The sequence below is a fragment of the Argentina silus genome (genome assembly GCF_951799395.1).
Source record: "Argentina silus genome assembly, chromosome: 5".
Taxonomy (NCBI): domain Eukaryota; kingdom Metazoa; phylum Chordata; class Actinopteri; order Argentiniformes; family Argentinidae; genus Argentina; species Argentina silus.
The window spans coordinates 15,791,413-15,810,382 of record NC_139659.1 but is presented as its reverse complement, the minus strand read 5'-3'; the positions used below and the strand labels follow the sequence as shown (position 1 = coordinate 15,810,382).

The 18,970-nt window shown below is 39.7% G+C and overlaps 4 protein-coding genes across 4 annotated transcripts; 2 read left to right on the top strand and 2 right to left on the bottom strand.

Moving 5' to 3' along the window:
* Positions 1 to 2,709: 2,709 nt before the first annotated feature.
* rhof (ras homolog family member F) lies at positions 2,710 to 7,090 on the top strand. Its single transcript, XM_083670514.1, has 5 exons — positions 2,710 to 3,150; positions 3,575 to 3,662; positions 4,861 to 4,970; positions 6,013 to 6,147; positions 6,428 to 7,090. Exons 1-5 carry the CDS (start codon positions 3,016 to 3,018, stop codon positions 6,590 to 6,592), a joined length of 633 nt encoding a protein of 210 aa, XP_083526640.1. The 5' UTR covers positions 2,710 to 3,015; the 3' UTR covers positions 6,593 to 7,090.
* Positions 7,091 to 8,208: 1,118 nt separating this feature from the next.
* tmem120b (transmembrane protein 120B) lies at positions 8,209 to 14,407 on the bottom strand. Its single transcript, XM_083669925.1, has 12 exons — positions 14,276 to 14,407; positions 13,535 to 13,653; positions 13,114 to 13,230; positions 12,959 to 13,018; positions 12,639 to 12,734; positions 12,218 to 12,307; positions 12,052 to 12,117; positions 11,756 to 11,817; positions 11,439 to 11,531; positions 10,962 to 11,026; positions 10,364 to 10,432; positions 8,209 to 10,156 (listed from the first exon to the last, which is right to left on the bottom strand). Exons 1-12 carry the CDS (start codon positions 14,336 to 14,338, stop codon positions 10,040 to 10,042), a joined length of 1,017 nt encoding a protein of 338 aa, XP_083526051.1. The 5' UTR covers positions 14,339 to 14,407; the 3' UTR covers positions 8,209 to 10,039.
* An 837-nt stretch (positions 14,408 to 15,244) lies between these two features.
* On the top strand, positions 15,245 to 16,773 carry morn3 (MORN repeat containing 3; the record flags this gene model as incomplete). The annotated part of the gene is made up of 5 exons (XM_083669455.1): positions 15,245 to 15,389; positions 15,590 to 15,747; positions 16,061 to 16,220; positions 16,314 to 16,498; positions 16,642 to 16,773. 5 exons carry the CDS (start codon positions 15,245 to 15,247, stop codon positions 16,711 to 16,713), a joined length of 720 nt encoding a protein of 239 aa, XP_083525581.1. The 3' UTR covers positions 16,714 to 16,773.
* Positions 16,774 to 16,880: 107 nt separating this feature from the next.
* On the bottom strand, positions 16,881 to 18,868 carry orai1b (ORAI calcium release-activated calcium modulator 1b). Its single transcript, XM_083669798.1, has 2 exons — positions 18,589 to 18,868; positions 16,881 to 18,318 (listed from the first exon to the last, which is right to left on the bottom strand). The coding sequence occupies exons 1-2, from the start codon at positions 18,700 to 18,702 to the stop codon at positions 17,761 to 17,763; spliced, it is 672 nt and encodes a 223-aa protein (XP_083525924.1). The 5' UTR covers positions 18,703 to 18,868; the 3' UTR covers positions 16,881 to 17,760.
* Between the last annotated feature and the right edge of the window lie 102 nt (positions 18,869 to 18,970).

Below are 18,970 nucleotides of genomic sequence, written 5' to 3'. Positions count from 1 at the left end.
AGGGTTCGAGCGCTATTATACAACAGCTCGAATAGGACAAGGACAAAATGCGCGTCGAATAACCAGGTCACAAGACTAAAACGTTAAATTGCCGATGTAACATTTTCCTCTGCCTTCTCCAAATAGGCCTAATATGCAGGGAGGCTATGCCAGATAGACCAGCAGCAATCGATCGGGCCTGATATTTTCTTGTCATGCAATCCATGCACTCTCAGTGCCCACACCCTTATGCTACAGGTCACGAGGCCGTGTTTTTCCTTAGCAGCGTACTGGTAGGATTTTCACTGTGGGTCTTAATATATTTTTTGTAACAACATTGCTGATTTCGGACAAACATTGCTGTATATCGATATACTTATACTTAAAACATAGATTGTCATCTTAAAATGTTCCATTTTGACTGTAGGGGGTCTTTAAAAATGCCAAACAAACATGTGTCGCATGCAAATTGCAACAACATAACAAAACACACATCGTCAGTTAATTTTTGTGTCGAGTATACGGATGTTTTGAGGAACAAACCCTTCTTACGCACGCGGAGAAGGTAGGCAAGATTGAGGAAATGGGCCTCTTGCGCAGAAGGGTAAATCAGACGACTGACTCGCAACAACCATTGTAGCCTACACAATCGTGAGTATAATGGGACTCGTAATGTAGACACACAAGAATTACCCATTCTGTAGGCAGATGGGTATTCTTTTTGTATCTCCAAAATTACGCGTCATTCTCGTGAATGGTTTCATTTTTTGAAAATAATATTATTTATGACATTTGCCCATAGGCCCATTGATCCTGTCATCCATAGTTAGTTTCATTGCTGCCTAATGTTGTGCTAATATTGTGCACAATTCATTAAGGATTATGTAAAACTGAAAAAGGGGTTCGGGGCATTTTATAGTCTATAGGCTATGCCAAAAACACGCCCTAAAGTATTGTAGAAAGAAGCCTAGTCATAACCGTCTGATCTATTTTAAACCTTCGTTCACACATAGACTACTATATTCTAGCCTACCTATAGACTCTCAATTTCGGAATAAACTGATTTAGCTTCTTCGATAAAGGCGTTGCCGTTTTCAAAATAAGAAACGTTTATTCAGTTGCTTGTGATAGGCTATGCCCCCATTGACCCTTTAGCTGATTAATGATCAAGTCTTCTGTTTTAATCGCATTATAGCCTTCTTAATCACGATTTTCGCCTCACAGGAGAGAATACGATTAGGGAGCCAACATAATGCTCCCGTTCATTTCTGTTATTATACGATGGCACAATGCATGGACTGCGTTTCATTTTAGATTACGGGAAAACTATGTAGAAAATTAAATGGAAATTGTGTTGCGTAATAAACGGCTGTTTGATTCCCTTTACCCCCCCCCCTTTATAAAATGATATTGACGAAATAATATTAGCTAGATCTCAGTTGTACCACTCATCATGTTTATTTTATTTTAATTGGCTTGGATTTGTTTAACCTTTTATGCCTCTTAAAACTCAGTATTGTCTTTCACCTGTATTTTAAAGTTTGTTATTATTAACCCTTTTGTGTGAATCGTTTTGTAACAACCGTTTAAAAGGGCGATATGCTACCTAAAAAAGGTTATTGTATTTACCAATAAATAACAACAATCAACATCATGCAACCTTGTCGTTTCTGAATACTTTTATGGAATTAATGCATTGTAAATTTTAATAATGTGCATGCCACTGTTGTATGTATGAGATGGGCCTATGCTGTAGCCTTAAGATCAGAATGCATTTCATTCGCCATAAAGTGCATGCTATTTCAATATTATCAATGATTTCAGCCAAATGTGTTATGTTTACATGTTTTGCTCGTTCCATATTGTTGTGAATATATAGGCCTACATTTGCCAGACTTAGAAGCCTCCATGATGTATTTCCTTGAAATGCCTTGATGACATTCCTCTAGGTGGCAATGAAGCACTTGATTGAAGAGATTGTTTCACAACATGTTATTTATTTGTTTAATAATTCCTTTGATTTCTTTAATTGCTAGTTGGCTCAATTATATTTTGATATGTATTTTGCACAGTTAAATGTATGTTAAATTAATACAAAGTCAATTGGAATAAAACTGCATATGAATCTGCCTCATGTTGTCTTGATAATTTTTTCATAAACAACTTTTGATGTAATTTAGTTAAAAATGAAATGTTAGATGATCACTCCTCACATCTTTTGCAACATCTCTCAGAAAAGGGGTCATTGTAGAGATGCTGAACAGTGCCATAGGGTCACACTTTTTACAAATAAAGGCCTAGTATAGAACATGTGGGGAGGTACTGTACACATTAACACAAAGTATAGTTAAAGGTATGTTTTGGGCCCCTGAGCATACAAAGGGACTCATCATAGAAAATTGGAGCCTCTTATAGGTGCGAATCAATGGAGTCGATGGCCACTAGACTTGTCTGTGATCCCTTCTAACCCTACCCTCTTCATCAGATTCATATCAATTACAGTTTTCTCCCATGGGAAAGGTGTCAAGTTGATCACAGTGCAGCGGCACTCCTCAGATCATCATGGATTTATTTTGTTTGTCCTGAGAGGGAGGACACACACACACACTCACACTCACCGCTCTAGATGGAGGCAGTGCCTCAGAATGAGCCCACGCCCAGTGAGGTGATGAGACAGGCGAGATGACTAGAGAGGAAGGAGGGAGAGAGCAGTCAGACTTGTTCTCTACGTATGACTGAGCCTTACAACACAGAAGCTTCCAGTGGAGAGAATGATGAGGGCAAGAGGAGAGGAGCATTCAGGGTCAGTAGGAAAGAACTGATGTCTGAGAGTAACAGGAAGTGGTGAACAGACTGAGGCACCTGGTTATTGTGAGCCTGGTTTGTTCCTCTGTCTCACTTATTTTTCTCACTAAATGATGCTCAGTTTCTCCCGGTGAATTCTTCTGCCACTGCCATGTGTCTTCTTCTCTCACTTTGGAGGAACTAATTTTTACTTCTATATGACGCCGGCCTGTTGGACCCTACGGAGGAGATATGACACAAAACGGCTCAGTGCCAAGCAATGGCAATGCTAGAAAGGGGGAAGAACTCAAAATTGTTATTGTGGGCGACGGGGGGTGTGGGAAAACATCCCTTCTAATGGTGTATGCAAAAGGAGACTTTCCAGAGGTAAGGAGAAACAAAAGTTAATAGTGGTATCCCTTGAGATCTCTTGGGTAATTACAATAAGGAAGTATAGGTATGGTAACCATAATCATATTGTCTGTGAACTTTCAGTAAATTAACATTCCACTGCCCACAAATTCTTTTGAGAGACAGAGAAGTAACATTGTATTAAAACAAATATTCTAAATATGTATTCAAATATGATACCTTGAAACAACATATTGATTACAGTTAGGGTACACCTATCCTACTCATCATTATCATCATATGATGAGAACATAAGACTTTACATACAGTGCATGAAACCAACATTTTTGACACATTGTACAGTATAAACTAATGTTCCATCTGTTTGTATTTACAGAATTCTATTGATGAAATGCTAAATGATTGAAAGACTGAATTCTTTATGATTTCTTTAAAACAGAAGTATGCCCCGTCTGTGTTTGAAAAATACGTCACGACAGTCTCCTATGGAGGGAAAGAAATCCTGCTCAACCTCTACGACACAGCTGGTAAGGTTCCTTGATAAACATGATAATTATTGTAAACATGATGGCTAAGCTCCAAACCAATGGTCAGGCATGTGGAAGAAATAAGGGTGTGGAGCTTGGTCTGTGGGTGTGGAGTACCAGCAAGCATCACCTGTCATGCCTGAGCAGAGGTATTCTGATTCTGTTTTAATCAGATAAAGAAGGATAGAATTGTGTCAGAGGTCAAAGTACTGATTGAGGACACACAATGGTCTTTATATCACAAAATGAGTATATCTGTAATTAATGCAGTAAAAACATTGTATTCACATGCTATTACACGGACCAGCCCTTATTCCATAAGTGTCGAAAAACAAACCGCTGAACTACATCGCAATGCAAAATAATGTTATGTTCACCAACTATGAGAATGACTTTAGACTCGCTGTGCAGTGTTACAAAGGTATTGCAGCAGTGTTGCTGCAAGCTGCTGTGCCAGAGGATGTGGTAGAGGCTGATCTAAAAAGAAACACTGCATCTGTGGTTATCATCTGTGTGTTTCTTTTCTGATTGTTTTACTTGCAACCAGACAATGTCAATTCAACTGGAAATGATCAGTGCAAATAGGGCAGTCTTTACATGTTGATCATCAGTGTTTTATTGACCTAATTACAAATACCAATGGTTTATTTCCACTGATTGTATTAAATTCTTTATTTCTTTGTCTACATGAGGAAGAAGTGTCAGTTGGAGGTTTATGTTAGATCACATTAATAGTCCTACAACTACAGTGCATTGGAAGAGTAACAAGAATACTATTACTGAGCTCAAATGCATGTATGCAACTGTAGATAAATGGATTATTATTGTGTTTCTAGGAAAAACCCATGACATGTCCATGCAACGTCTCCACTATGAGTCGACAGCTTATCTTTGCCTAACTGCCGCCAAGGCCCACTTATTTCACAGGAAAAGGAAGTTAAAGCCAGGATGTGGTTTTATACCTCACCCCCAGCATACATGGCTGTGTTTCAACTTGCTCCATGCTCAGAGGTTGCTATTCGAAAAGCAGAACAGGTTCAATGACACGACTTCTCTAATTGAAATTGGGTTCTTTCATATAGGCCTACCCTTTTTAGTTCCCAGTGGATCTAATATTTGAGTACTTTTATCCCTCTCTTCAAAAAGTTATTTAATCAGCAAACAGGTGAATGTGTATGTATTTGTGTCTCTTTTTTAGGCCAAGATGACTATGATCGTTTGAGGCCACTCTCCTACCAGAATGCCAACCTTGTAATAGTCTGCTATGACGTGACCAACCCCACCAGTTTTGAAAATGTCCTAATCAAGGTAATCTCCATAATATACATCAACTGCATTTAATATATGTGTTTTAATAATGTGTTTAATGACAGTGTAGTCGATATCAAGGAGCACATTCTAATTCTGCCGCACAATAACAGCTACATACACAGCAGCTAACCACAGGTTGAATTTGACAGGGCTGCGAGTTCTGCTACAATCCTAACAGTACTGTGCATAATTACTTATTAATTTAGTGAGCTTTGTCTGCACTACAAATCTATCATGGGTCCACACAGAGAGGCGTTAAAGGGATTGTGATCTCTTCTTATCAGTGGTATCTGGTGTGACGTCATGGCAGGGATTTAGCTTGAATAATGATTGACTTCAATGACTGTGTCCATCCTGTGTGACTCAACCAGTGCACATGAACTTCAACCCTAGTAGGTCTGCCTGAAAGCAAACTGGGACTGTGCTGGAACTCTCCCTCAATGAGCAGTGAAATGTCAATAGAGGCATGAATGCAAACAGCATGATAAAGACGAGGGGGAATGTAGTCAAAGTGAGACATTGTAAGCATAAAACACCACAGCAAGGGACAGGGGTTAAACACAAAAGAAACACGCCTTTGCGTGGAGCCAATGACTGGGTGTGTTATGTACCTAGTGAAGGTAGACCAAAACCAAATAACTGAGAACCTATTTCTGTCTGGGTGTCAGCTTCATCCAGTGATTGTTGAACCTTGTTGTTTGTGTTTTGGTTCAAGCTATAGCAAAGTGGTGTTGATTGTAGTTGCTTGTGGGCCTAGTCCAGGGGAGGCTGGTGGGGCCAGAAATCGTGTTTGATACCATTCCTCATTCCATTACATGCACTACAATGAGCCTGTCCTCCGATTTCTGCCTCCACCAGCCTCCCCAGTCACTAAAACACAGTATATACAGTGTGCTTAAGTTCTGTAAACATTGTACAAGTACAGTATAGGGTAAAGAGTAGATAGAGTAACATTCAAATTCATGTGTGGCTTATGTGACATTTGACCCTTGGTGTGTGTAACTTGATCTGTATACTTGTGCATTGCTGTCTCACTCAGTGGTACCCAGAAGTGAACCACTTCTGTCGTGACGTTCCCGTCGTCCTGATTGGCTGTAAGACTGATCTGAGGAAGGATAAGGAGCGCATGAGGAAGCTCAAAGCCATGGATCAGGCTCCCATCACTTATATACAGGTTAGGGAAAACCTTATGACAGGGTTTCTCAACAGGGGATGCAGCTGGGACGTTAACCATTTTATTTGAAGTTTACTTTTTACGATATTTATATAGTATTTATATACTTTATTTATTTATTTTTACTTTTTAGGGTTAGGGTTAGGTTTATTTCTAAACATTATATAATGCTTCTTTAAAAAAATCCCAAACATTTTATTCTATCTGACCTAATGCCCTGTTCACTAGCCTCTCATTTTGATCATGTCATCCACTGAATGTTGTGTATTTGGGTTCACAGGGTGAGGAGACCAGGAGGCAGATGAGTGCTGAGATTTACCTGGAGTGTTCAGCCAAATACCGGGAGAATGTGGAGGACATTTTCAAAGAGGCTGCCAAAAAAGCCCTGGCATCCAAACGCAGAGCTAGACACCGTAAGAAGAAGAGGCACTGTGTCGTTCTGTGACCTGTAACCTCGTTGTGGTACTGTAAAGGGACAGAGGATTCGAAGTCCACTGACAGTGGGCACAGGGGAGCACCATTGCTCTTTCTCGCCAAAGCGATACCGAGCGATACCATCTGCTGCTTGTGTATTATAATTTCATTATAGTATACAGTACTGTATATACTATCAATAGGTATTATTGTCCATGTTCAATGGCCTGAACAGGAAAAGCAATTGAAAAACCCCTCTGATCTGGACAATGATACTGAACACTGGACTGTTTGGTGTGAAACTTTTGTTTTGGATTACAGTTGTATAAATGACAGTCTACACGTTTGCCTTCTCTTGGGCCTAGGCTAGGTGTATACAGTATGCAGGCATATGATACAGGTATTTTATGCCTAAAGGCAAGCATTTCAAATATCTTTTTTTTTTTTTTTTCTTTTACTACTGAACTGTTTCCTTTTATAAAGAATTTTGATTCATACTCAAAGCTGGCCTTCTGTAATTTCTCCATGAATGCTTCCTTATCTGACCAATGTTTCAATAATGATAGAATGAGCTGTACTTTATCACAGAATGTCAACTATCAACTCTGCAAGAATGAAGTCTAACCAATGCTTAAAGTTATTGAGAAAATCGTCTCTTAATTTATATTGTAGGGAATTCTTCAAAGAAGTGAGGCACAGATGACAAATTGACTAGAGAGGTGTTGCGTGGGCTTTATTGCTACAGCAAGAGTGCAAGTATGGCATTAGCCACACGTGCACTAATGTTCTCCCCTGGCGGGAGAGGTTTAAAAAGGTTGATTTGCCTTACTTGACATACGCCATTAGACAATCGACACAGACAAGTGGAAAATTATATGGTCTTGATTTAGAATAACCAAACTTATTATCTCTGCAGTCTTGGGCTAAAGTATGCACTGTATCAGTTTCAAAAGATACACAACTTCTGACCAGTCCAAATGTCCTGGGACCAAGTAACAATTCACACAAACCAGGGTGGAAATGTACAGCGTCATCAACAACACTTTACACATGAGGCATTTGCATAGCGAACCCCAGACCTTTGATCACTGTTCTTTTTGATCTTGTCAGGAGATTTTATTGATAATGAATAGTTTTGCAAAGATGACAGGAGGTACTAGTTCCCTGATATGAGGAAGTTAACAGTTGTTAAACTTCACCCTTATTTATGACCTACACAACACATCGGTATAAACTTGGTTTCTCTTTTCTCTACTCAGAGCTAAGCAGATGTGGAGCAGCCCACCAATGCTTAGTGACAGTGCCCACTAGTGGTGGTTGCTATGAAATATTCCATTGCAAAGCAAGGTGTCCTCAGTCAATTAGTCTTGAGTAAGAGACCAGTTCATAGGCAGATCTAATGAGTGAAATAAGAAGAGTAACTGGTTATCATATAATTTATTTGCGAAGCAGAACCATCTAGCAAATCATGTATGTAACTAGTATCTACCTGAGGGGGAGAGGCACCAACATATAAAGCTACAGTAACAAAAAATATATGGACTGAATGTGCCCTGCCATGTGTGTGTGGCATATATAGTTTTCACCCCACCATTGATTTACCCAAGATCAGTATGATAAAGAAAGACAGACAGATCTTAAATCAAATGTTTTATTTGTCTTACAGCAATGTACACAGAGTGAGAGACTGAACTTGTTATAAATGAAATAACTTGTTGAGCATGTTCAGGCACAGGTTACAGTCTTATAATGGGACAATCATGGCATGAACATGACATCAATATCACACTACATGAGGAAAACAGGGTAGGTTGTGCATTGTGGTGGCTCTGATGTTACAAAATGTAACATTTTGGTCTAATAGTCAATAACATGCTTTAGCTTATGCCCACAAGTGAAAACAAAAATAGTGCTTCCTTTCAAGACCAGAATGCATTTATGACATGAACACAAGACAAACTTTACATTTTCTCAACAACTAAACAGGACACTTGATTCAAAATGGAACAAAAATCAAAACAAACAAGCAATTGTGACAAGCTACAGGGAGAGATAAGGCATTAGGCCCTGGCTGCCTCAATGTACTAATGTTATTCAGATCAATTCATTTGTTCAAAATGTACACCTAATACTACAGTACAAATATGATATGTCAATGTTATCGAATGATACTGAAATGGAGCGAGAGCTCGTGAAATTTGGCCATATTTCAGATTTGATGCAGTACAATAAATCTCACACTAATCTAGCACACTCTTGCTCTTGCTTGACATTATTCCCCAACAGTTTATCACAGTACCAGTGCTCATAGCAGCATTCTTCATAATATAGACTAGTGGACCTTGACAGCAAAGTGTGACCAAGATTAACTCAAACAACCAACATGTTACGCACAACATGATCTGGACAAGTTTCTCAAATAATTCTTCCAAAGGTTATCATTTTGGACTAGATTCCAGATTTCTGAAAAGCTGGACTTTTCTCTGACCAGAGGGCTCCGTGGACAAATCCATTATCAAGCCACTGTGTCTAAGATGGGTTACAACACCAGCCACTCAGATAAGCAAGGTTTAGACCATTAAACAGGACTGTTGCATACTCAAAATCTGACTTAATCATTAAAATAGAGCAGCAGAGTACAATATGGCTGCCAATTCAACCTAATTGCAGTAGTACAATAGATCTGTTAAAATTAGTAAGTGTCCATTATCAGTTGACAAGTCCTGATTCTGTGCTGAAATGAAAAGCCTTTCATCAGATGTGTGGACCCACATCAATATATGCGTGTCAATATCCAGAGTAGAGCACACAGATTTACGTTCAACAGCACACTGGGTGAAATAAATGTTAAGCTCAATGCATCTTTACTGAAAAAACATGTTAGTTAAAAAACAAAGACGGTTGTAAATAACTGTGAACAAATGGCAGTGCCTAGGGTTTTGAATGCGTCATACCCAGAGAGATAGTTGGACCAGCAGTGAGAACTATTCACATGACCATAGAGACTTAGGTCTTTGTAGGCAAACTACACTTTTCTAATGACCTAATGCTACCTGCCTTCGTTGAGTTGCATATCATTTGAAGAATGGCTCTCCGTGTACATATTCATGCACCGACGCAAACATACAGTACAAACACTCAAATGAATCGCAGTCTGTCCAAGAATCATTCTAAATATACAGACTCAAAATGTCAAAGATTTCAGTGGTTTGTCCGTCATGTGAAAGCCACTCCGTGTTGTGATTGCATGTAGCAAAGACAAACAAAACGTAATCGGAAACAAAAGCCTATTAACCAATAGCCTTGGCTGAATGTCCTGCTGTCATCAAGGTTCCGAGAGACACATTGGTCTCTGCACTGGCTCATCCTGGCACAAACCTTCTGCAGTCCATCTTTCCATCGATTGTGCATGTCATAGTGCCCTTCTGTTTTAATGTTACTGGCCACTTGGGAGTATGAGCTGTCTGCAGACTCCTCCTCAGTCTGTCTTCTGCACCTTCTCTTTGTTTTTCTCATACTTCTGGTGAACAACTTTTAACGTAGTGAGAAAATTCCCCAGGAACAGGACGAGAAATGTCAGCCCCAGCATAAATACCTGAAAGAAATAAACACAGGCCAAAATTACACACCTGTGATGACATTACTCTATATGTCATGGGCACAAGGTTGAATTCAAGGCATCAAGGAAAACATGATCTTATGATGATTATCACCACAGACAATAAGAACACAAGAACACTGTGCATCCTCCATTCAGGATGAGCAGAACTGGTGATTACCGGAGTAGTGTTTCTATCCTTACCTGCCACTCCTTGCAGTCCTCGTGTCCGGCCAACCGGAACAGGGTCACAGCATTGTACAGCTGCCAGAACTGTGGACGAGAAAGGAGTGAAGAATAAGGCTTTAATATCATGACAATGGCATCTTGTCCTCACTTCTGCACCAGAAGTGTTGTTTTTCCTCTGACGCTGTTGTTATTTCCCCTTGCGTGCTACAATAGCTTGAATACGATTAGGAAATATTATCTGCCTTGCATTAACTTTTCACATACTCCAGTTGACTGCCTCTTCTCTCTCCTTGCCCCATAACTTCTCACCGCCATCTATGAAACAGGCTGGCACACATCCAGACCCTCAGCTGACCCTCATACTGTACAAGGGCTTTAACTCCCTGGATGACCATGTATGACTTATTTTTCCCCTCTGCGGTTTCTCCTTTAACACATTAAGCAACGAGGTCAATGGTGAAAGGTGAGAGTAGCTCTACATTCAAGTTTCTGTTCTTCACTCTTGATAAAGTAAGGCATCTTAAATTAAAGTTGCCTTAGCAGAAGCTAAAAGTGGTAGAACGTTTAAGTCTATGCTTCGGATGTGTTGTGTGGAGTCCTGCGTTTGACTCACATGACCAAAGAAGAGGCACGGCAGGAGGAAGGTGAGCCCTCTCCACATCCATGACTGGAATCCCTCTGCAAATCAGATACATCATTACTCTACTGGTGGGAGTAAAATCTGCTCGTTAACATGCTGTAGTTGTTATGATGTTAATCATTATACAAAACACACCCTGATAAGATATGCAGAACCACAGCTAAACACTTTACATGTCAAGAGGGACCTAAATCATCTAGACCAAAACTGGATGAAATGGACAGCAGCAAACTGATTGTGTCTCCATCAGCTCACACCAATCAGCAAAACAACTACTTACAGTATATAAGCCTATTTTAGAATAGCCTAATTGTGATGAAGATATAGTTGGCTGCAAGTCTGCTTGTGGTTCAAGGGCTCATTGCATTAAAAAACAACAACATATAAACACCTTGTTTCCAAAAAGCTTGTCTATGAAACTGCCCAAATTGAAAGGGAGACCTTTCTTACCCACTGTGAGGTCCAACTGATTTCTTTCCCCCAAAGCTCGTAACCTGTATAAGCAGCCACTTTGGTAGTAATACTGGAGAAACTGCACAAAGCCTGAAAAACACATGGATGAATTTTAACCAATTTGTCAGACACATATTACAGTACAATCAATCATGTAAGGATAACAAGTCAAGCTACAATGTGGTAGCTGTTTTCAAAAATAAACAAACATTATAACAAAGAATTTTGTACCTTACTATAACTGTGAATTTCACATATTGAATTGTTCTTTCAAATGCTATACAAAAAAGGGGAAATAGACTATAGATGCTTACTCTGATAGATGGAGAAGGCAAGGAACTGACTTCTAAACATCTGATACATCGACCCCTCTGGCCTTTGAGAAGAAACACAAACACACAATCCATACAGGTGAGCTAATAGCATTCATCAGTCAAATTGCTTGGTAGATTACCTTTCTGTAGGCAACACAATTGAAATGATGACAAAAAGTCTTCAAATTAAGAGACATTTTGAAAATTACAATGTGACACCAATAGTGCATGGATGCTCCCTACATACAGTTTGCTTTGTTTGATAGTCTTAAATGGACCTCTTAAAAATGACTTACCAGGTAAGCATCACACCTGATAGAAAGGTGGAGACATAATGATGTGAGACCCACCATCCTTTAATCCTACAGGGGAACATGGAATATAAATAATTAGAAAACTGTAGTGTGTTGAGCCTATAGAGTCAATAAGTAATTCAGTGATATAAAAAGCCAAGCGGCTCACCTGGACCCATTGCTCATGAGAATGCTCTCCCTTATGGTCAATGTGCAATAGTACCAAACCAGCAAGAAGTTGAAGATTTCATCTGTGACACTGTAACAACAAAACAATTTTGCTTTTCTAGTATATGTTTGCTGTGACAAAAACATATCAAAAGATTCCATGAGGATATATTACACAAATAACAAAACTTTATAACAACTTTCATAAATGAGCATGACTAAACTCTTATTAAGTAGCATAAATACTACTGATAAATGATACTGCTACTATTTACAAACATTCTACATATTTATAAGCATTTACTGGCTTTAAAAGCATTTTGAAACATGTATAAAGCATTTACAAGCATGTAAAAAGCTATAATGGCTTATTCAATTAAGTTATTATGAAGTCTTACCACCAAACAAATAATATAGCTCACCGGTAATTGAGTAAGAAGAGACAGGTTATGGCACCAAACATTAGGATTATTGTCATACAAAGCTTGAACTTCTCATATTCATCTTTGTAGGCAAATCTGTTCAGAAGAATAGAACAAACAGGAGGTATAAGAGGCAGACACCATGCAGATGTGAGTTCAGTACAACACCATGATTGTCTCTCAAGTCCAACCAATATTCTTTCCACATTTTGTCAATGAAGCAGGAACGTGTTTTGTACTGACTAAGAAAACAATCCATGACCGAATTCAGAACTAAAACATGAACCTACATGCTATATGCATGTATGCAACACACTTACTTTGCCTGGTTGGTCAGAAGTGTTACATTCACATTACCCAGGACCAAATTAAGGTACAATCTGAAAAGAGATAGAAAATATATATAATTATCAAACTATATTTGGTGTGTCATACATTGAGCCAAAACTTAGAATAATGTCCTCAATGTACTGACCCATTCTTCTTTGGCAAATAGGCTTCCATATCAAAGAAGACATTTTCTTTCTCTTTCATTTGTATTTGGATGTCTTTGATGAGCTCTGATTCTTTCTCATCACATGTTTTTGCACACCTATAAAAGAAAAGACAACATGTATTTAGATGTAATTGCATGCTTTTGGATTTAATCAGCATAGACTAAAGGTGCAGTCTGTAAAATTCAACCTGACCTGGTACAAACTGTCCTCAGTATCTACCACATAGGCCTATATCTAAAGTAGTCACACAAGTGATCTTCCTGACCACATCTTTAAGTTCAGGGCCCATATCTACAAAGCATGTCATATAATCTTAGTCATTATGATCTAAAAGGCTAAAGTGATCATAAATCAGCACTTCTACTCTGAAACGCTTTGTGAATATAGGTTGTACTTCACCTGCGCAGACTGTATCTGAGGTCTTTGAGACTCTTCCTCTGTTTGCTAATGGAACTGCTGCATGTTGCCTGGAGGTTGGTGAGCTCGTCTAGCTTCTGCCTGTAAACTTTGTGAGTTTCCTGGAGAACAAATGGAAAATGAAGATGTGAAAACCGGCCGTATCTAAATTGCACAACTGTATTTCGTGTTCGTGCCTGTACAAAACACAGCAATGGCCAATCTGTCAACTGACTGTCAAAGCAAATATAATTGGATTGCAATTATTAAATTCAACCACGCAGCGACAGACGCTCTCATTAAGGATTGCAAATCAATCAAATTGACTAACTCTTGACTACAAAATCTTTCAAAAGTAATAAGTTAGTTAGCTTGGTGGCTATTATGAGTAGCTATTATATGGTCACCGCTGTAGCTTGTCACACTGTGACTGTCAATCAATGGCCAAATTTGAAGATATAGCTAACGTTATTATCAGTCAGAGGCTAGCTGATCCAATTAAAGTCAATCCGACTTGCAGAGACGCGGCCCATGGATAGCCATTGGAAAGGGAATGCGATGTGACAGCTAACACGATAACCTTTTGTCAAGGTAGCTATTAGCTAGCAAGCTAGCCCCGGACACAGAGCAGACAATCGCACCACATCATCAACTGAACTGGCGGTCGTCCACGTCACGCTATGCACACTAGCAAGTTGGCTAGCTAGATAACTAACTAAGACTCTCGCATCACACATTTCCTACCTGCAATTGTTGATATTCTTGATCAATTTCTTCCCATTCAACTTGACACCTCGGCAGTGACATTGTATCACTTAGCTAGCTACACTAGCTATTCCTCTTCCTCTGACTCCCTTTCGTGCAACAGAACACCGCCAGACGGCTACAGCTGTTCACGATTCTTTTCCCACACAAGCGCATGCGCTTCTCCGCCCTTTGCTACTGTCAATGTACCTTTGTGCGAGAGTGCAGAAATATACATTCTAGATACACATCTCTTCAGTACGCACTACAGATCTAAAGCAGGTTTCTAGTATGTAGTTCATTTTTGGGGTGATACATAGATGGACTTTTGATATTGATAAGCGATCCCTCAAAACCCATATTTTTAAACTTGCTTTTAATCATTAACAATTGTTATTGTTGTTTTTACTGATTGTGCTTTTGTTTTACTTTGAATTTATCTATCTATTTTTGTTCTCTCCATGGAATGTATAGTAGTTGAGATTGTCTCTCTACCTCAAACAGTACCACCAAACATTTCAGCATACAGTCTGCCCCACGCCTACGTTTTCCTTAGTTTACACTCAAATAGGTATCAAATTTAAAATTGCAATTGCACCAACTGCACTGTAAAATCTCAAACTAAAAGCAACGATGAGACAAATATTAAACTGATGAAATAAGTAATTAATTACAAACAAGAGAATACTTTTTTTCCAAAAGGAGTCATATCAACAAAATCTAGAATCACTACATCTATGCAATCTGGTTGCTAGGTTACGGGAACGCTAACTAGCTAGCTTGACCTGTTTTATATGTCACTCCATGCACGTATGAATTTGAAAAAACAAGCGGATTGAAAGTGTCGTTCGCTTGGACACATGAGGTACAAATCTGGTTGTAATGAATAGCGTTAGTTAATTAGGCTTTTCAATGTTGTGTGTATTTGGTGCAATATTAAAAACAATGTTTTGTTTAGCTAGGGTCATCATGCCTCATCTAAAGAGACCTCGAAGAGTGGAGCCCCTGGCTAAATTATGGGACAGAAAGGCGCAGAAATGTGGACTAAGACACACTGTCTATTCAGTCAATGGAGATGAATACACAGGAGATTGGCTGGACAACAAGAAACATGGTAGGAGACGTGGAAAGTCTGCACGGTTTGTTTAGAGGTGTTACTGTTTTAAGGTTTTCCTAAGATTATTAAAAGCTTTCTTTGTTTTGATCCCACCTCATAACTTCTAATAGTTATGCGAACTTTTTTGCCAGTAGAGACAGCATCGGTCATTGGATGATTTTGCCTAGTAAGGTAATCACTCCATTAATTGTTCCTAGGAAAAGGAACACAAGTTTGGAAGAGGGGTTGTGCCATTTATGATGGAGACTGGAAGTATGGCAAACGTGATGGATATGGGACTTACAGCAAGATTCTGCTAGCAACCAATGAGTATGCAAGGGAATACTCAGGTGGATGGAAAAATGACAAGAAGCATGTACGTATGTATTTAAACAATAACATGATGGTAGTGAGCAGGACCAGGCTGTATTGCAAGGCTGAAATGTACTGGATGCAGGAGATATTTCTTGAAACATTAGGGCACTGATACATAATCCTGGTCCTAGAGAGATGCAGTTGATCCAGGTTTTTGTCCCAGCCTAGTGCTATCACACCTGATTGAACTAATAAACTTATCTTCAAAACCTTGATTAACAGAATTAGGTTTGTCACTGCTGATCTGGGACAAAAGCATGTTAGGGCATGTCACTGCAACTGCCTGCTTCTTTAAAGCCAGTCACTTTCCTTAGGGGTTTGGGACATACTTCTACAATGACTCTGCCTGCTATGAGGGAGAATGGAGCAGGGACCAGAGAAGTGGCTGGGGGAGGATGTACTATGACAATGGGAGCATATATGAAGGGGAGTGGCTGAAGGACAGACATCACGGACAGGGTATGATTCGTCTCGGTAAGTAGCATATTACTTTACATTGTAGATATGTACTGTACTGTATGTATGTCAGGTTTTGAGAGACCCCCCCCCCCCCCGCTTGTGTTGAAGCCAATGAGAACAGGTATGAAGGAAGCTGGAAGGATGGGAAGAAGAATGGGCATGGAAAGTTTTTCTATCTGGACAAGGGACAGCTTTATGAGGGCTTCTGGGTGGATGGAGTGGCCAAATGTGGAACAGTGTCTGATTTTGGAAGAGAAGAGGCACCAAGGCCGACAATGTATCCAATTCCAACGGTACATAAATGAAGTTTTTTTTTTCCTGGGGTGAAAATTCCATACAAATTAAAAACACCCCTCATATGACCTCATGCTCTTCACATGTTATAATAACAATGATTCATGGTGTGAACAAGTGCCTCTAATTTTCTATGTTTAAGGTGCATCTGTTGGATGTAAGGTCGGTTTTGACACAATCTCAATCAACATACCACAGTGATAGGACAGATTGAAGAAGAACATCAGGAGGACATTCTTAAATGCCTGTCCCTGCAGATCTTGGAGTACCATACCAACAGGTCCTTTGTATCTCAGTGCTTTGAGCTGAAGACATGCTTGCTCTATGCAGTGGCATACCATCATGACACAAATAAAGACTACACAACATCACGTGGAGAGTCTCAGTAATTTTACTGCTATGAAACACAGACCGAGTATGGTCACAGTATGCTCATCATGACGAGCATATGCAGAGCTGTCTACATTCCATAGAACTGTTGTGTTAGGAGTGAATACATAAACCTACATGCAATCAGTTATGATACAGTTATATCTCTGACCGTGTTCAGCAGTGGAAAGACCTAATCACTAAGGACATGTGACATTCAAAAACTCTACTAGTTCCCAAATGAAAACCAAACTCATCTAGTACCAGATTGGTATCAGAGTACAGTCACAAAATCACCTTTCAAGCTACAGAATTATATGGTACAAAACATTCATCTCAATACCACAGCTTGCCCTTCAACTGTACAGTAAACTATGGAGAAAATGTACAGTAACATTGGCAACATCTTGAAAAGCAGGCGAATTACATTACATCTGACAAAAAAGAACATTCAATCTGAAAAGTAAGGTTTATGGCAAATTACAGAGCATGTGGCACTAAGACTTTCAGTATTATGTATAGTATTATGCTGCTGCTAACGTGCAGCTCTGTGTATCACCTATGGGGTGCTGAGGACCCCTCTAAGCCCCCTTTGCCATAACCTGTGAGGTAACACAATAACAAAACAGACCTCAAAGTCCTGGGTTAAGACAATGTTTTTTCTAGAAAGAAAGTTGCATGCATTCATTGAGAAGCATGCTTTCACAGTTGAGTGGTTACCACTGTCTTAATCCTTCTTTTAAAAATCATTTAGAAATCTTAAAAAAATTTGAACATTTTAAAATGTGTACACATTATTTACATTGTCTCCATAGAGATGTCAAATAAAAGCCCAATAAAGTATTGGATTCAAGGAAACATCCATCAGGTCAGATAGAGCTGTCCCTCCTTATTATGGGAAATGAGAACTGGGGGAATGCATGATAGATGGATCCCCTCTTTGGTCCAGCTCATTCTGCAGCCTGGTCAGGTTGGATAGCTCCTCCAGCTCCTGAAACTGCCTGTCAGTCTTGTGGCTGACGAGGGAACGGTAGAAATGTACAGCGAAGACAATGAATACTAAGCCAAAGGGCACCATGATGGAGGTAGAGGTGATGGCAGCAGCCACACCAGCAGAAATGGTCCCATTAGCTGTCTTGTTGGGCTTAATGGGTAGAAATTTGACCCAACAAAGGAGCACTACCTCAGCCAGGAAGAGCAGGGTGCCAATGACAGTGGAGAAGGCCCAGGCCAGCTCAATGTGGCGGTGCATTCGCTCATGTGGAGACTCGTTCACCGAGTTGAGGTTGTGGACGTTGCTTACTGCTTCGATGTTGGGCAGGATGCAAGTGCTGACCATGAGGGCAAATAGATGTACGGCAACCAACACAGTAGTGCAGGCACTGAAGGCAATGAGAAGACCAGGTGGATAAGGATAACTGGTGTCCAACTGCACCTCCACCATTGCCACCTACAGGGGAAAAATGTGACAAGTGACAAAAAGGAAATAACATATTAGACTGGAATCAGATCTTAATGAACATTCCATATGGTTGCTGCAACTGTCATTCTACACAAAAGCAGCATAACCGCTATGCAAAAACAGAGGGGGGAACAGCAGGAAGCATGCGATGAATATCAATGCTCAAGTCCAGCTGCTGCATCATGACGGGGAAATACTGAGGTGCGAGTCTAGACTACCATTTCATTTTGGACAACTTTAGACAATTAAATTCCTTACCATTGCAAACCCAGACAGTAGAGCTGACGTTCGACTCGAAGCCTTCAGTTTTGCCCGACTCAAGTAGAGCTTTCTCCAAGACAGTGCTTGCAATGAATGTTCGTTTAGACTCATTGCGCTAATATTCAATAAATTTAAGGCGAAGCGTTTTTCTATCAAAGCGTTCGAAAGGCGTCAGCTAGCTACATATCATCCAGAGACAGCGGTATAAATGCATTGAATTGATTATCGCCAGTGATATTTTTTGACAAAGCTGCTGCAATAAACTACGTGTACCTTCCCTTTCAACTTCTTCAACGGAACTAAACGGCACTCGTGAGCTGCGCACTAAAACTACCCACAAACCATTGCGGCGAAGCCTTTAAAGATACTGTACGACTGG